Source organism: Dermacentor andersoni, chromosome 2 (assembly GCF_023375885.2).
Source record: "Dermacentor andersoni chromosome 2, qqDerAnde1_hic_scaffold, whole genome shotgun sequence".
NCBI classification, from domain to species: domain Eukaryota; kingdom Metazoa; phylum Arthropoda; class Arachnida; order Ixodida; family Ixodidae; genus Dermacentor; species Dermacentor andersoni.
The window spans coordinates 60,083,063-60,099,055 of NC_092815.1; the positions used below are offsets into that span (position 1 = coordinate 60,083,063).

General features: G+C 45.0%; 1 protein-coding gene across 2 annotated transcripts; it reads right to left on the reverse strand.

The window, feature by feature from the left end:
* Positions 1 to 11,668: 11,668 nt before the first annotated feature.
* LOC140212790 (sulfotransferase ssu-1-like) lies at positions 11,669 to 15,678 on the reverse strand. 2 transcript variants are annotated; one of them, XM_072286415.1, is made up of 3 exons: positions 15,092 to 15,678; positions 13,575 to 13,765; positions 11,669 to 12,672 (listed from the first exon to the last, which is right to left on the reverse strand). In XM_072286415.1, the coding sequence occupies exons 2-3, from the start codon at positions 13,757 to 13,759 to the stop codon at positions 11,907 to 11,909; spliced, it is 951 nt and encodes a 316-aa protein (XP_072142516.1). In that variant the 5' UTR covers positions 13,760 to 13,765; positions 15,092 to 15,678; the 3' UTR covers positions 11,669 to 11,906. The 2 variants fall into 2 exon arrangements, with proteins under 2 accessions (XP_072142516.1, XP_072142515.1); XM_072286414.1 differs by lacking the exon at positions 15,092 to 15,678 and having other exon boundaries at positions 13,575 to 15,037.
* Between the last annotated feature and the right edge of the window lie 315 nt (positions 15,679 to 15,993).

Here is a 15,993-nt window from a genome sequence, read left to right on the forward strand (position 1 = left end):
CTCACTTTTAATCTTTCCTGTCCTCACTTCTTCTCACTTCTCCTCACTTCCGAGTTTCCCGGCGAAAAGGGTTAACCTTGTGTGGCAAGCTAGTCTTGGTTATGCTGTATTTAGTTATAGCACTGATCTACGGCTGGCATTGCCAGGGCTTCCTTTGCAGGAACTTCTGTCCCGTCCCCCTTCTACTATTCGCGTCCCCCTGTTGGGCTCTATAGTGGGTGGTTGGCATTGCTGCCGAAAACCCCATGTGTACTTATGGAGAATGCTTATGGATACTTATGGAGAATATGAGGAACTGCCGAACCTAGTGTCACTTGGGGAGACCCAATTAAAAAAATTAAATTATGGGGTTTTACGTGGCAAAACCACTTTCTGATTATGAGGCACGCCGTAACGGAGGACTCCGGAAATTTCGACCACCTGGGGTTCTTCAACGTGCACCTAAATCTAAGTACACGGGTTGTTTTCGCATTTCGCCCGCATCGAAATGCGGCCGCCGTGGCCGGGATTCGATCCCGCGACCTCGTGCTCAGCAGCCCAACACCATAGCCACTGAGCAACCACGGCGGGTGCCCACGTGACAGTAACCCCGCACCGTACTATTAACACCACCCGCGGCCTTATGCAGGATGATAATTTGCTGGAACTGACTGAGGCTGAGCTCTTGGAGGGCTTCAGTGAACCGAATATCATAAATGTTAAACGAATTAAGATGAGGTGGGATGGCAAAGAAATCCAGACCAAGCACCTGATATTCACATTCGGCTGAAGTGTCCTTCCCGCGTCCATCGAGGCCGGGTATGTCAAACTTCGTGTTAGGCCATACGTGCCCAATCCTATCAGATGCTTTAAATGCCAAAGGTTCAACCACAGTTCACAGAACTGTCGAGGCTGGCTGATATGTACCAAGTGTAGTGACAATGAAAATCTATATGAAACGTGTCAGAGCACCCCCCATTGTGTCAACTGCGATGGCAAGCATGCCGCATACTCGTGGTCCTGCCCGTCTTGGAAAAAATAAAAACAAATTGTCAGAATCAAAATCAAAGAAAATATATATTTCAAGGAGACACGTAGGCGGGCATCATACTTTTTGTAAACGGAAATTACGTTCCCAAGGTGGAGGAAATCAGAATTCTGGGCATGTATATCCAGAGAAATGGATACAACCTCACGACAATCAAGAAGTTAGAAGGATACGGGGCGCAGGTCACAGGGATCTTTAGGGGAGTTGCACTCAAAGGGAGGGGCCTCAGAGTGAACAGCCTCCTCAGACTCATGCAAGCCTTTATTGCCAGCCAAATATTACCAGCCAGCCACATCGTATCTTGTGTTTAAAGAAGAAGAAAAAGAGAAAATAGATCCGATGATAGGAAGAGCGTTAAGAGAGCCCTAAGGCTCCCAGACTCGACCTCGACAGACCTCCTACTCAAAATGGGGTTTCACAACACGCTATTTGAGCTCACTGAGGCAGTTCGAGTGTCTCCATTGGAAAGATTAGGCCAGTCCAAAAGAGGGAGAAAAATAATGGAATGGGTAGGAATTCAATGCGATAGGGGTGCCCCGACTGGCAAGAAGGACATTCCGTTGGAAGTGCATAAACGCTTCCGAATTGCTCCCCTACCTGAGGATATGCATCTTATCTACAACAAAGAGAGGACAGCTCACAGGGCTAAGGCTCTAGTAAGTAAACTTAAGAACACACCGGCGCATAAAGTAGCGTCCGTGGACGCCGCTTGCGGCTTAGACGGGGCTGCGGTATCGACGGTAGTTGATGGCGACGGGTGCGTTAAGATAGCGTGCTCCACGTGCCTGAAGGACGCCTGTACGGCCGAGGAGGTTGCAGTAGCGCTCGCTTGTGCGGGTACAAAAGCGGGAGTCATATTGTGCGTTAGGAAATTAGCTATCCGAAATTTTAGCAAAAGGAGAATCTCAGAAGAGGCCCTCCAAATTCTACTCAAAAACGCTCCTAGGAGGGATATAACATTTATTTGGGTTCCGGCCCATGAAGAAGTTCCAGCTAACGAAGCCGCTCACGAGCTCGCCAGAGCACTCTACTACCGGGCAACCCAAAGCAGCCAGTTCCAGAGATCAAAGATAACATCATCAGGTACAGGGAAATCGTAGATCATTACAAAGCCGAAAGAAGAATCTTTCCGCATCCGCATCGGTCTCTCTCTCTGGTGGACGCTCGCATTTGGTGGCGCCTCCAGGGAAACAATTATACATCACCATATAGGATCTACTTAACTCAGACGAGGGACTATAACTATGCCTTGTGCAAAATTTCTAAGGAGAAAGGTACGCTAGGCCATGTAATATGGGAGTGTGCTGGCTCCCCAAGGGCCAAGGAAAAGATTGACAGTAGATAAGCATGGGAGGCCTTGCTCCAGAGCGAGGCTGAAGACGACCAGCTTCGAGCAATTCGCCTGGCTGTTGAGGCCGTGAAGACTCGCCGTCCTCAACGCGCGGAGACTACTTCGTCGTCCCCCCCTACTTGCGTGTAGATTAAGAGGCGGCACCCCAGCTCGTTGGAATACAGTTTTCAATCAATGAATCAATACTTGCTTAACAGAAACTTTGCCGATGTGTCGCGTCAGGGAGCAGCGCCACAACTGCCCCCGGCGGCTGTCCGGACCACACACAGTGATCCGGCAGTGACGTCACCCACCACCTCGACGGCTGCGGCTGGCGCTGCTCCGAGAAGAAGGGGCCATCGAACTCCGCACTGGTGGCCTCAAGGGCCTCATCCTTTGAGAAGAGGCTTTCTCGACAAACAAATCACTAACAAGAGCAGGTGTTCAGCGCTTCGCAGGAGGCTATGGACACGACACCTAGTCAAACGGCGCCACCAGCGCCTTAGGAGCGGCGAGAATCTCTCGACCGCTCCAAAAGAGAGAAACATCGCATTACGGGGCCGGCAAAGGGCCCTATAACCACACTTTTCTTGCTAGACACACAGCACTAACCTCGTTCTCATGATGGATACCCAAATATTACACTGGAACGTGACAGGACGTCTCCACAATCTTGACGATGTTAAAGAACTCCTCCACAAGTTCACTCTGAAGCTGCTGTGTGTCCAAGAAACACAACTAAAATTAACATAGACTAACTTACTAAGGCAATATGCCACTTTCCGCAAAGACCGCGATGATGCACTCACCTCCTAAGGGGGGGGGGGGGGGGGGGGGGAAGTATAGCCGTAATAGTCGATAAGGGCGTTGCATGTCAGCAAACTCCGAACTTCACTCACGGCAGTTGCGGTTCGAGCTGTGCTGTTTGGTAAGCTAATCACAATTCGTCCGATGTACGTCCCCCTTGTTGTCAACTTTCTAAAACAGAGCTTCAAAGCTTCATCGATGAACTTCCTCCGCCATACATAGTTGGTGATCTAAATGCTCATAGCCCCTTGTGGGACGACTCGCGTTGCGATGCACGTGGGCGCCTGATAGAAATTTCTTTTGTTTTCTTCAAGCGCATGTTTATTGAAAAAAGAACGAATGTACTACAGTGTTACATATAACAAACGCTCGTCCATAGATTTGAGCATAGTTTCGAGCTCACTATTTATGCACCTGGAGTGGTCTCTTCTCAAGAAACGCAATGGGAACGACAACTTCCCAATTATGTTAAGCCTAATTAACAAGATGGATGCTCGCCACGTTTCCCTCGATGTAACCTCGAATCAGTGAACTGGGAACTTTTTCGAAAACTCGCTTATTTAGGTGGGGGATGACATTTCTGATATTAATGTACATGATGCTGTGACATATCTAATGGGTTTTATTATTGACGCTGCAATAAAATGTATTAAACGAACGGACTGGCAAAGAACCAACGCATTTCATGGTGGAATGACGAATATCGGAAACCACGCAAAAATCAAAACAAAGCTTGGGGATTGCTTCGTAATTCTCCAACAGCTGAAAATCTTACTAATTTCAAACAGGTCACACCACGAAGCAGGAGAACACATCGACGTGCAAAAAGAGAGGGCTGGGAGCGGTACATATTTGGGATAAATTTTTCCACAGACGAGGTGAAGGTGTGGAATAGGGTGAATAAATTAAAAGGCCCGTAGACGAACCCGTTCCCTTTAGTAAGTACCCAAGGAGATGGCCCGGAAGACCAGGTAGACTGTCTGGGTGAACACTTTGAATATATCTCCAGAGCATCTCATTACACACAGTCATTCCTGAGGTTGAAAGAACGTGCAGAGCGATACCCCCTTGACCTCCACCCTGAAACACAGGAAACACTCCTCTCACTTTTTAATGTCATGTGGGCTGCTTGGTATATTCCATCTTCTTGAAAAGATGCTATAATAATCATCATACTCAAACAAGGTAAGGACCCCTCTTTTCCTAGTAGAAACAAACATATCACTTTGAGAAGCTATCTGTGCAAGCTCTTTGAAAAGATGATAAACCGGCGCCTAGTCTATCTCTTGAGGGCAACAGAATACTAGATCCTTACCAGTGTGGTTTGAGAGAAGGTAAGTCAACTGCAGACTACCTTGTCCGCATTTAGGCAAATATAAGGGATGCCTTCACACACAAACTGGCTTTTCTCTTTGTATTTCCTGATTTGGAGAACTCATATGACACCACATGGCGCTTCGATATTATCCGAGACCTTTCCGCTTTGGGTGTCCGCAGCAGTATGTTGGGTATCATCAAAACTTACCTTTCTAACCGCACCTTTCGTGTAAGAGTGGGCCTTGTAGAGGTCTTTCACCCAGGAAACTGGTGTTCCGCAAGGTGGTGTGCTAAGCTGGACACTGTTTATTGTGGAAATGAATTCTTTGCGCATGGCTATCCCGCGAGCAATGTTCTTGTCTGTATATGTAGATGATGTGCAGATTATATTTAAATCATGCAACCCTGCTATGCCTTAAATAAAGTGCAGAATGGGCTGAAGAAAACGGTTTGAGGTTGAGCCCACAGAAAAGTACATGCGTTCTCTTCACGAATAAGAGAGGAATAGTACCATACCCTGCTTTTGGGCTCTGTGGTAGCAGATTACCTATAAGTGCCGAGCACAAGTATCTCGGGAACATATTGGACTCGAAACTTAAATTTATCCCACATATTAAATACTTAAAGGCTAAGTGCCTCAACACAATGAACTTATTGAAGCTTCTATCAAGTATATATACATGGAGCAGTAACAGAAAATGTCTTTTGAACTTATATAGGTGTCTTGTCGGCTCACGTTTTGACTACGGCGCGATAGTATATCAGGCCGCTACACCAAGTGCTTTAAAGATGTTGGATTCTGTCTATCATTTAGGAACCGCCTCGCGACCGGAGCCTTCAGGACTAGCCCCGTACGAATATTTTATGCAAAAGCAAATGTATGGTCGCTCCATCTTCACAGATCATCATCATCATCATCATCATCCTGGTTACGCCCACTGCAGGGCAAAGGCCTCTCCCATACTTCTCCAACTACCCCGGTCATGTACTAATTGTGGCCATGTTGTCCCTGCAAACTTCTTAATCTCATCCGCCCACCTAACTTTCATATAGCAATTTTACATATTTCCTGAAAATGAATTAAAGCCCTGAACATCCGCCTTATTCATGCATAAACGATATGGCCACTGCAACACTCTGCTATAACCGACCTGCTGCGAGAAGGCCGTTCTCTTTGCGTGCGAGGAACCTACTGAGGAAATGGGCTTTCTAGTGCTTGAACATTGTCCTATGGCTCCAGCGAAACTGTTACCGTCATGGCGGTGGCAGCTCATAAAGTGTGACAAATCATTTGCAGAGGTCACTAAACATGTGCCACAGGTACATATTAAAATGCATTTACTAGAACTCCAGTACAAGCACTCATGTACAGAGTTTTACACAGACGCCCCTGACTCCCCTGCCGGGGTGTCTATATGCCGCCTTTGGTCCATTCTTCTCAAAATCCGATGTACTGCACCCGGAAACAACCATATTTACGGCGGAGGCTCATGTACTATTTTCGACTGTGAAGCATATAAGAAAATCACAACTTTAAAAAAAAATTATATTTACAGACACCCGAAGCATCGTAGAAGCCTTGAAGTCACTCTGTAAGCACAAAAGCCCGGTACTTACTGAGCTCTATACCGTTCTCTGCAAAGCGTATATCTCTAACCAGCACGTCAATACATGCTGGGTACCTGGTCATGCATGCATTGACGGTAATGTACTAGCTGACCAAATGACCACATCACTCACATCGCTGGCTATTATTCCTGCGGCTGCTGTCCCTATCACAGATCTGAAGCCTTCCCTACGAAAGGAACTGCGAAATCACTGGCTACGCTTGTGGGACGTGGAAACAAAAATTAAGCTTCACTTGATTAAGCTACAGTTAGGTTTCTGGCCCCCGAAAACGAAAACACGACGAACTGATGTCCTATTCTGTCGACTATAGGGTATACCTATGGCACCCATAATTTTTTTACTGACTGGTAATGAGCCTCCAACTTGTGGTAGATGGGGTGAGAGGCTGAACGTCCTTCACGTCCTCCTGGAGTGTCAGGAAGCTGAAGCTGAGAGAAAAACATTTTCCTTTTGTATACCGTCGGCACAGCCTTCTCCAACCTGCAACATTTTTGGTGCAGAACCGTTTTTTGACGCCAGAGCAGTTCTACCATTTTCGAATGATGCCGACTTGCATGTTTTAGCCCTATAAGTTCATAGCACATTCCCTTTCCAGAGAATGCCGCTGTGACCGTAGCTTTATATAACACAGGCCTCCAAGCCCTTGCATCTCAAGGGCTCTGTTAAGTCTGTAGTACTTCTTGCAAATGTTTATCTAAGACACATTTTACTACTCCATCTTTATTTCAGAATGTATCTTTCGTGTCCATTGTACAGCTCATTAACCATTGGCATAATTTTATCTGATATAGGTTTTATGCACTTTACGGCGACTGCTTTTAGGCCCCTTTACGGCCATATAACATCTACCTTCCGTTCTTGATAGCTCCACTGCGAACTCGTTAACGCTGGCCTGGCGCTCTTTGGCCTTTGCATCACAAAACGCCACACTAATCATCATTCAATAAACTAATGACACGATACAGCTGTCTAGCCTAATAATTATGGCCGACAATATGGCTTGAGTGATTTAAATTGACGAAATCAGCTCATAAAACTTTTGATGCTAGCTTTAACGTTATTCATTAAATCTACTCTGCGAAAAAGGACAGTAAAGCTACAAGTCTTTCTTATTTTTCAGCTGTTAAATCTGGTTGTGCAGTGTTTTTTATCATTTTTTAGGATGTCCGAAAAGAACACAGCGTCTTGACAATCTACCAGACAGAGAGCGCACTAGCTGCAAGCGTTGCTGAATGTAGTTTGAAGAAAAATGTTCTTTGTCCCAGAAAGAACAGAGAACACTAAACAAAGGCATGGACTATACCATACTCCGTTCATTAACTTCCCTTCGAGAAATTTCTGTGACAAACCTTACAGTACGGTTATACTCATCGATTTGCAATGAATGTCTTCTACATTATTCTGAAAAAGAAAAGTAGCGACAACTTTTGAAGTGCCGCCGACAAATCCTATTGGTCGGCGGTGGACATACGGCGGGAAGCTGTTCGTGTCCGCCGTGTTTTCTTTCTAGCGTGGTCAAGGTGCTGTTGACAACGAAATGTACGGCTAGGCTAACGACGTGTTTCACTGTGAACGATTCTCTGTTGCTCCTAATGTTTTGTGAAAATAATTTTCACCTTGGTGGAAAAAAAATTGAACACTTATGACAGTGAAGGCGCGAAATGTATGGGCCACTCCCGATGCCTCTCGCACGGCAACTGTGAGCATAATAACGGCGCCTGGCGTACAACACTCTATGGATCGCTATAATGATGCCACGATATTGTACACGAAGCGTGCACTTCCCTGTCAACCGAAAGCACGAATATCTGTTCTCGGGCTAAGCGGCACAATGACGCGCTTCTTCTGGCTTATCTCGCTTTTTTTTATCACGTTTCACAATGATCCACGGCTATCATGGGCAAATGGCTGTTGACAACCAGAAGGTCTGTACTCCACTGCTTCGCCTAAGCGAGTTAGAAGAAATGACGGACGACACTAGCTGGGAGGGTACAGTTACACTGTAGCGAGGCAGAGGAGGTGTGAAGGAAGATGTCACTACGTAGCAAAAGAAAGAAATCGGGCCCCTCTCTTAAACCACTTTCTTCTCGTCGTTCACACACACACACACGCACACGCACACACACACACACACACATATATATATATATATATATATATATATACTGAATGAGAAAAAGCAATGATAATTAATAGAAATGAAAGTGGATGAAAAAACAACTTGCCGCAGGTAGGGAACGATCCCACATCTTCGCATTACGCGTGCGATGCTCTACAAATTCACTTTCTTGGGTATTTATGTTTTACTACTAGAACTAACCCTAGGAGTGTCAGCAAGCGCCACCCCTCACAAACCTTGCCGACGGATGTGGAACAGCTTTCCTGCCGCAAGCGTCACGCGTACGTGATCTTTTTTGGGTGAAGGCAACTGGTCAATAAACCCACGCTTGCTTTAATTTCATTTCCATTAATTTATCATTTCTTTAATTCAACTTCTAAACAAGTTTTTCCTTTAGAATAAGGAGTCTTCAGGAGCGCTGTTTCTGAGTGCCATTAAAGTCAGTTTCGCCATCGTGTATTCTTCCCTTAGTTGGCGCAGACTCCAACCTTTAGCGCATATGATGACTGCAAGGTACGCATGTATGATGTTAGGCGTATATGCGAGCTTCGCGGAATGCGGCTTTGAAGAAGAGCTTCCTCATTATGGATCGGCCGTATCTTTACGATCAGTGGATCGTCGGACATATCTTCTATAAACATTGTATAGGTCCGACGTTACATACTTTGTTCTCAATTAGAAGCTCCTCTGTGGCCCGAACGTCGAGTTGCGAGTGCCATTGCATTTGTGTTCAAATAATGCATATAAGTCTCTTCTGTGTCCTTTCTCTTTTTGGCACGACGGACAGAGTCAACGCAAACATCATATTTCATTTTGCTTAGAAATGAGGAAATATTAAGTGATAGCATATTCGGAGGGCTTTTTTTTTTTTAAGACATGCGTATTTGATTCGATACAACTCGGTCAGTCCTGCTTTCCTATCGTCTGCGCTCTCGCGAGATAAAGAACGTACGTTAAATTTCCCACCTGCATGTGTAAAAAAAAGGCAGCCTTCTGGGGGTGCGCTAACGTCATGGCGTACCTGAAATGGGCACAGCTGTTTCAGCGGAGAGGAGAGGTGAAGTGCATCCATAGTAAGCGCAGCGAAACATGATTGCAAGGACGTTCGTCAAACTCTCTTGTGGGAAATTGCAGTGCTTATTTCTTTTATTTTTGACTTCCACAGACACTCTGACTCTCCTTTTCCCCCTGGGCATCTGCTCTTTCTGCTGAGTAATTTGCAGCACCAAAAATTTTCCACGAGATACAAACACGACCGGTTTAAATTTCTTACATGTTTTATTGACTCAAGCATTGATTGCATCAATGCTTATCGGTATACGAAAATGTATAAGGTGCTACAGCTAGTTTGTGGCAAAGGGCACAAAATTAACTACGAAATGCACAAATAAACGTTGTTGGTGGCGTAGCGGTACAGTAAGAGCACTTGTATTTTGTCCCATCAACGCCATGACTAATCTTTAGAGCCATTATGCATATTTTTATTGCAACAGCTATTATGTGCACGCTCCAGGCGAATTTCCGCCGCCGCCCTCGCCGTAATATTGCGTATAAAGTTCAAGTGCGAATATCGCGGCCGCGCGCGTGTGTTGCAGGGGCGAGCGAAAGTTTGCGAGGGTGAGCCGAGAGGGATGGTGGTTTGATGCACCGGTATCTTCTCGCGCTCACAAGGTGGGAATGCGGGGAGGGTCTGCACCGTCGTCTCACACGCACTAGGAGGAGAGGGGCGGAGGTAAGGGGGGCAGGTTAGTGCGCATCCCTTATACTCCAGCTGCGGTAGCTCCGCGCGTCCTATGAGCAATCTGCAGCGGGTTTGAAGGCTAGCCGACCTGCTTCGGCTTCGTGTGCGCCGTATTCTCGCGCACATAGTTCGCGTTGAGGCAAAAGGCAACACGAAAGGGAATTCGCTCGCCGCGGCCATCGAGTGAGGTGTTTTCGGCTGTGCGTGCGTGACAACGTGCTTGTTAATTTAGTTAGTAAGCAAAATTTTGCAGCAGTTTATGCAGCTGATAACATTGCTGACATTACTTCATATAGCTGTCTAATAATTTGCTTTCGCACTCAATGCTTCGTCTTTCGGGTGGAACTGCGACTTCTTTTAATTGCCTAATGTCCGTGCGTTACACGTACTTTCCATGCACTGAGGCTGATGTATGTGCAGCCAATGACTGAAGATCACTCACACTCTTTTCGTCTTTCATATGCTACAGCATAGAAACATGTTTTAGGTTTTGTATTGGACTTATGTTCCGTAGATACAAGTTCTGCGAGAGCTCTGCACAACCGATACTCTTACGCACACTTACTTGTTCATCGCTCTATAACAAAGAGATTCTGATTGAAACCAAATTTGCCATCACAAGGGATGTGTGAAGTGCTATACCAAAGCTGTGACCTGAGGAATTTCATTGAGTGCATAAAACAAGGAAGAAACAAACATTTCTGTTCTTTCCAATGGTCAGCGCCAGCGCTCGTCGGTATGACGATATTCATGTTAACAATATTCAACTAAAACAATGCGTGTTTTATTTATTTTTTTGGTGTGACACAAAACACGTTTTAAGGCTTGGGCATTATTACTTGTATTATGAATATTGTGAAAGTATAGATGTGATCTTTACAAGGCAGCCGTCGGTATCGAAGAACGTGACGTTTATAGAGGCATTTTGAAGAGGACACAAAATATTGTCCTGGAATATGCATTCCATTCTATACTTACTTATGTAAAGCAACATCGATTTTAAGTTTAAGCCGAAACGATGAAAAGTAAGGAACCTTCTACCATGTGTCTCAGCTAACCTTCACCAAGCCGTTCAACGAAAAAAAAAAAACAAATATTTAAAAAGAACGGGGGGAACTTATCTTCAACCCGAAGCTTTCTTTGCGAGAAACCTTTGCAGCGTCGTGCTACACTCGTGTGCATAGTTTCTTTTTCAAAATGTCTTTAAAATTAAAAGAAAACCAAGCCGAAATCTAACCGCTGTCTGAATGCGTTATTGCGCATGTCAGTGCTAGATACAACTATAAACGTACGGTGTTCGGTAATCAGAGGTGTGACGACGGAACACCATTGGTCTCTAAATTGTATCTTGCACTGTGTCTTATTTTATATATATATATATATATATATATATACATATATATATATATATATATATATATATATATATATATGTATATATATATATATATATATATATATATATATATATATATATATATATATATATATATATATATATATGTATATATATATATATATATATATATATATATATATATATATATTTTTTTTTTTTTTTTTGCTGAACAACTCGGCTGCATTGTACCTAGGACACCCTATATAAATCATCTTTTTTTTGTGCATGATTACTTACCGTGGAGATTTTGGTTATTCAGCAATTGTCAGTAAAACAAAAGGAAACGAAGCCACAGCACGTTTTTGTGAGAGGCGCTGTTTATTAGCTCTAAGAGAATAAAAACGAAGGAAATTGAACACTTTCAATTGTAAGAAGATGATGTATAGGTTCTTCACTGCCTCCTTACATCAGAGTCATGATATAAGATTTTGCCGCTCAAGGTTATGCCTGTCATAGTATACTGAACATTACGGGGGAGACCTTATTTGCCACAATATGCGTAAAGTAACAAAATCAGCAAAGCGCGTCACAAACATTTCAAACAATTCCACCCAGGTCCATATCTCCCCAGATCTCCTTAACCACCCCAGCTGCCCCTTTTCTCGCAATCCACTGACGAAATACATCTATGTGGCGCTGAGGGAAGTGGGACCTCCAGTCACCTACCACACCTTTTCTCACGATATTCTTGGCGCTCTTTAGGCGGCTATTGGTGGTCGCGGTGAAACGGCGATAACCTTCTAGGAAGGGCCTATCTGTCTCGGTAAGCGAATCCAGAAGTACCTCGTCGACGTGACAGAGTTTGGACATGAAGGGAACGGCACTTCTCTCGACGACATTAGCGTAAATATTTCCATCGTGCTCCAGCATGTCACGATACTGTTGACCCATAAATCCGGCCAAGGATAGCACCGTCTTCTTAAAATCTTCCTTCAGCTCCTCGTACGTGAGAAAGAAGATGTTGTCATCGTGCCGACAGGGATACCAGGAGAGGAGGTGGTCGCAGTAATCACCACGCTCGACTTCTCCAGCGACGAAAGCCTCGACGAAGTCGTCGAAGGTGCCGTCCTCGAACTCGTAACTAGCAGCGCCTCTGACGTAGTAGTAGAAAGAGACGCAGACGTCCAGCGGATTGCGCGTCAGGTAAATGTACTTGGCTCGGGAATTCCTCAGCTGGTGCTCGTACGAGAAGTGCGTCTTGAAGAACCGTGGTGGCTGCATCTCGTTCAGATACCGCATACCCGTCATCTCTGGGTAGGGACACCGCCGGTGGAACTCGGCATAGTTTTCGGCGCTTTCACCCCTAAACACGTAAGTAAAACAGCGTATCATGAGGATACTTCTATGTTTTGGGATAAATACGACAACCTCGTTTATATGCGCAAGCGGATTTTAAACACTTTGCAGCTTTTTGCGTTCCTTTTGCTTTCGACTGAGATTTCTTATTTATTGCTTCATTGAACAAATGACTTCTTTATTTGGTATTTCTTCATGTCCTACATCGATACCGTTCATTGCAGGAGTATCAGAGTCACCACAATACAGCACCCTCAATTGTTTAACGTACACCTCAATGCAGCATCATAATGTTTTCTTCTAATGTTTCCATTCCTCTTGAAAAGTTGCCGCTTCCAATGCAGTCAGTACAGTCGAACAAGTATTAATTAATGATACGGATATAACGAAGCAGGTATAAAATGTTCCTGTTGTGATGGCTATAGATAGCTGGGCCCGCGGCTCCCGTCTGATGACGGCGCAAATGCATGCTGCTGGCCGAGCGCTGCCGAGAAGATAAAGAACGCCCTGACGCTTCCCCTTCGCCAATCACGGTACAGCCGACCTTGTTCACCGAACGCACACTTGAGAGCAGCATGACACCACTGCGCAAGCGCTCCGTCACGTAGCGTTTTCCATATTTCGTGGGCTTTCATTGCAACCCGGAAAAAAAGGACTACGTGAGATGTGTCACGCCGGAAACAGCTCGATTGGGGGTTCCTGAAGCTGCTATACAAATATTTGGGTCCTCAGTCAATAACTAAAAAGTTGGGTAATTAAACGTTATTAATGAGTGAGGTACGGGCAAAACAAAAACATTGCCTTAGTTATTATAGTTTGGGTTCGGTTCAATTCGCTTCCCGACGCACGTTTAATTTTTAAAAATTTGGCTGAAGTTACGTGGGACACCTTGTAGACGTAAGCAGATACCTATGAAGAATCAGTTGGATGATCTGCTCCAGCCAGTTGTTGCCACACTTGAGGTAAGACACCATTACCAAGTCGTCGTCGTGTGGCATGTAGTCCCGGGCATTGCGCACACTTTCCGGCAGGTAAGTCTTTGCATACTTTAGGCCGTCAATCACGTGGTACACGGGAACATGTCGGCGCGCCATGCTTTCCTGAAATGACGTTGTCAGACACTTAGTTAGAGTGTCGAATGAGAGCATTTTTATGTAAAGATCACTATATCAACGAAAATAGGTGCTCATCAAACTCACCGTGTAGCATTCATTATATTGTATGGGCACATGTCATGAAATCCTTTGTCAAATAGCGTTCTGAACGTTGAGCGAATACTGATTTTAAAAACAGAATTGTACAAAATTTGGATAACAATGATTGTTACCACATGCTCTGGCTGTGCCCAGCCCTTAACGCCTCTCCACCCATCACGAAAGAACAGTGGCAGGACTCTCTCAAGAGCAGCAATCTCAACATTCAACTCCAGGCTGTCCAGAGGGCCCACGACATTGCCGCGGGACTTGATCTCCCGGTTCCATCGTGGGCGGAGCCACCGACTTGATCTTCGGGAGCCTTCGGTTTGGCTCCCCGAGGTCTCAGTCCCTCAGGACTCAAATAAAGTTCTTGTCATGTCATGTCATGTTACAAATCCAGTACTGACACGAAATTGCATGGCTCGGAGTAGAACGGGGATGGTGCCGAAGTAAATAAGAATCGAGAGCAATTGAGCAACTTTTGAACCACTTCGAGCATGTCCAAACCTCTGCGATAATTATTTAAACTAATTTGCTTCATATTTATCGTCCATTGATCCATTAGGCGTAAGGAGATAACTTCACTTTGTTTCAAATTCTATCTTCTGTCATTGCCATGTGAGTGGAAATTATCAGAAAATCTTTCATTGCGATAAAATATTCAATATCAGGCTAATTGATTGCAATACCGAATGAGAAATCTAGATATTCGCTTCGCTATCAAAAGTTTCGGACATTAGTAAACCCTTACTAATGATACTTTTTAAACAAACTTGAATAGTCATAACCATACACGGCTACAAACGCGATGTCCACCGACCTCGTCCTGATGAAGACAGGTTACATTATTGGAGTTAAAGACGCTAACTTAGCCATAGTTTTGACATAGCACCGCAGTTGATAAAAGAGAGCCTTTAACCGCTGTCTCGCGAAATAGAAAGCATCAGGCGCCTGTTTACTACACGCAGTGGCTCAAGTCAAGGAACTTTCCACAATATATTTCAGCTTCAACGAACGCAGTAATACGACATAGGCTGGAAGAAGTACCCGTACTCGTCCCTAACGTCATTTACAACAATATGGTGACCATGTTACTGCTTTAAACAATAATGGCGCTGGTAAACAACACTAAACGCACTTTGCTTTATCACTCCTTAATTCTTATTTTGTACGAGAAAGGTAGCATATTTCTTCACACGAAGCACATAGGATAACAAGAAAATTACGCACTTTCGGAACCACTTGCGACAGATAGATAGAATACACGCAGGTCAGGAGGCAGCTGCTACCGCCTCAGATGCAGGCTGGGAGGTCTTGGGTCCCAGCACCCTCTTCAGCCAGTTGGGCGAGCCGGAACTGGAGCTAACAGTCAGGGCTGCGCAGCAGGGTCTGCCAGGTGTCTCTACTACCAATATTCTGCGTCCCCTCGGGAGAGAGTACGGGTATTCCCATATTATGTGGTCGAGGGTCCCTCTCGCCCCACAACGATTACACCCATCACTCCGGGCCTCGGGGAACATGTAGTTCGTCAAAACCGGGTGCGTATACCATAGGAAAGCGCGAGAGAGGAAGCAGCCTTGGTGAAGTACATGCCTCATGCAAGTAGCCACTCTACGTGCCTCGTTCGGCGAGTCCTCTTATCGTCTCCATATCTTGCCCAAAGAAGCTGCTTAACGCTGAAGAACGCAAGCGCCACCTCTTTGCCGTGGAGCCGGCGGACGCCCGTGGGGTGAACCAATGGACACGTCCGCCAAAAATATATGTAAAATAACATACACGCGAGCGCAGATATATACGAGGTGTCCTACGTAACTTGAGCCAAGATTTTAAAAATGAAAGGCGCGTCGGAAGCGAATTGAACCAAATGCATACTATTTGCACTGACCTATAGTAACTCAGGCAATTTTTTTGTTTTCCCCGTAACTCACTAATTAAGTTTAATTATCCAACTTTTTAGTTATTGGCTGAGGACCCCCGAGTATGATACAAATATTTGAAGAGCACCTTCAGAAACCACCGATTGACTTACTTCCTGTACGATACGTCTCACGTAGTCCTTTTTTCGGGGTTGCAAATAAAGCTCACGAAATAAGAAAAAAATTCACGTGATGGAGCGGTTGCGCAGTAGTATC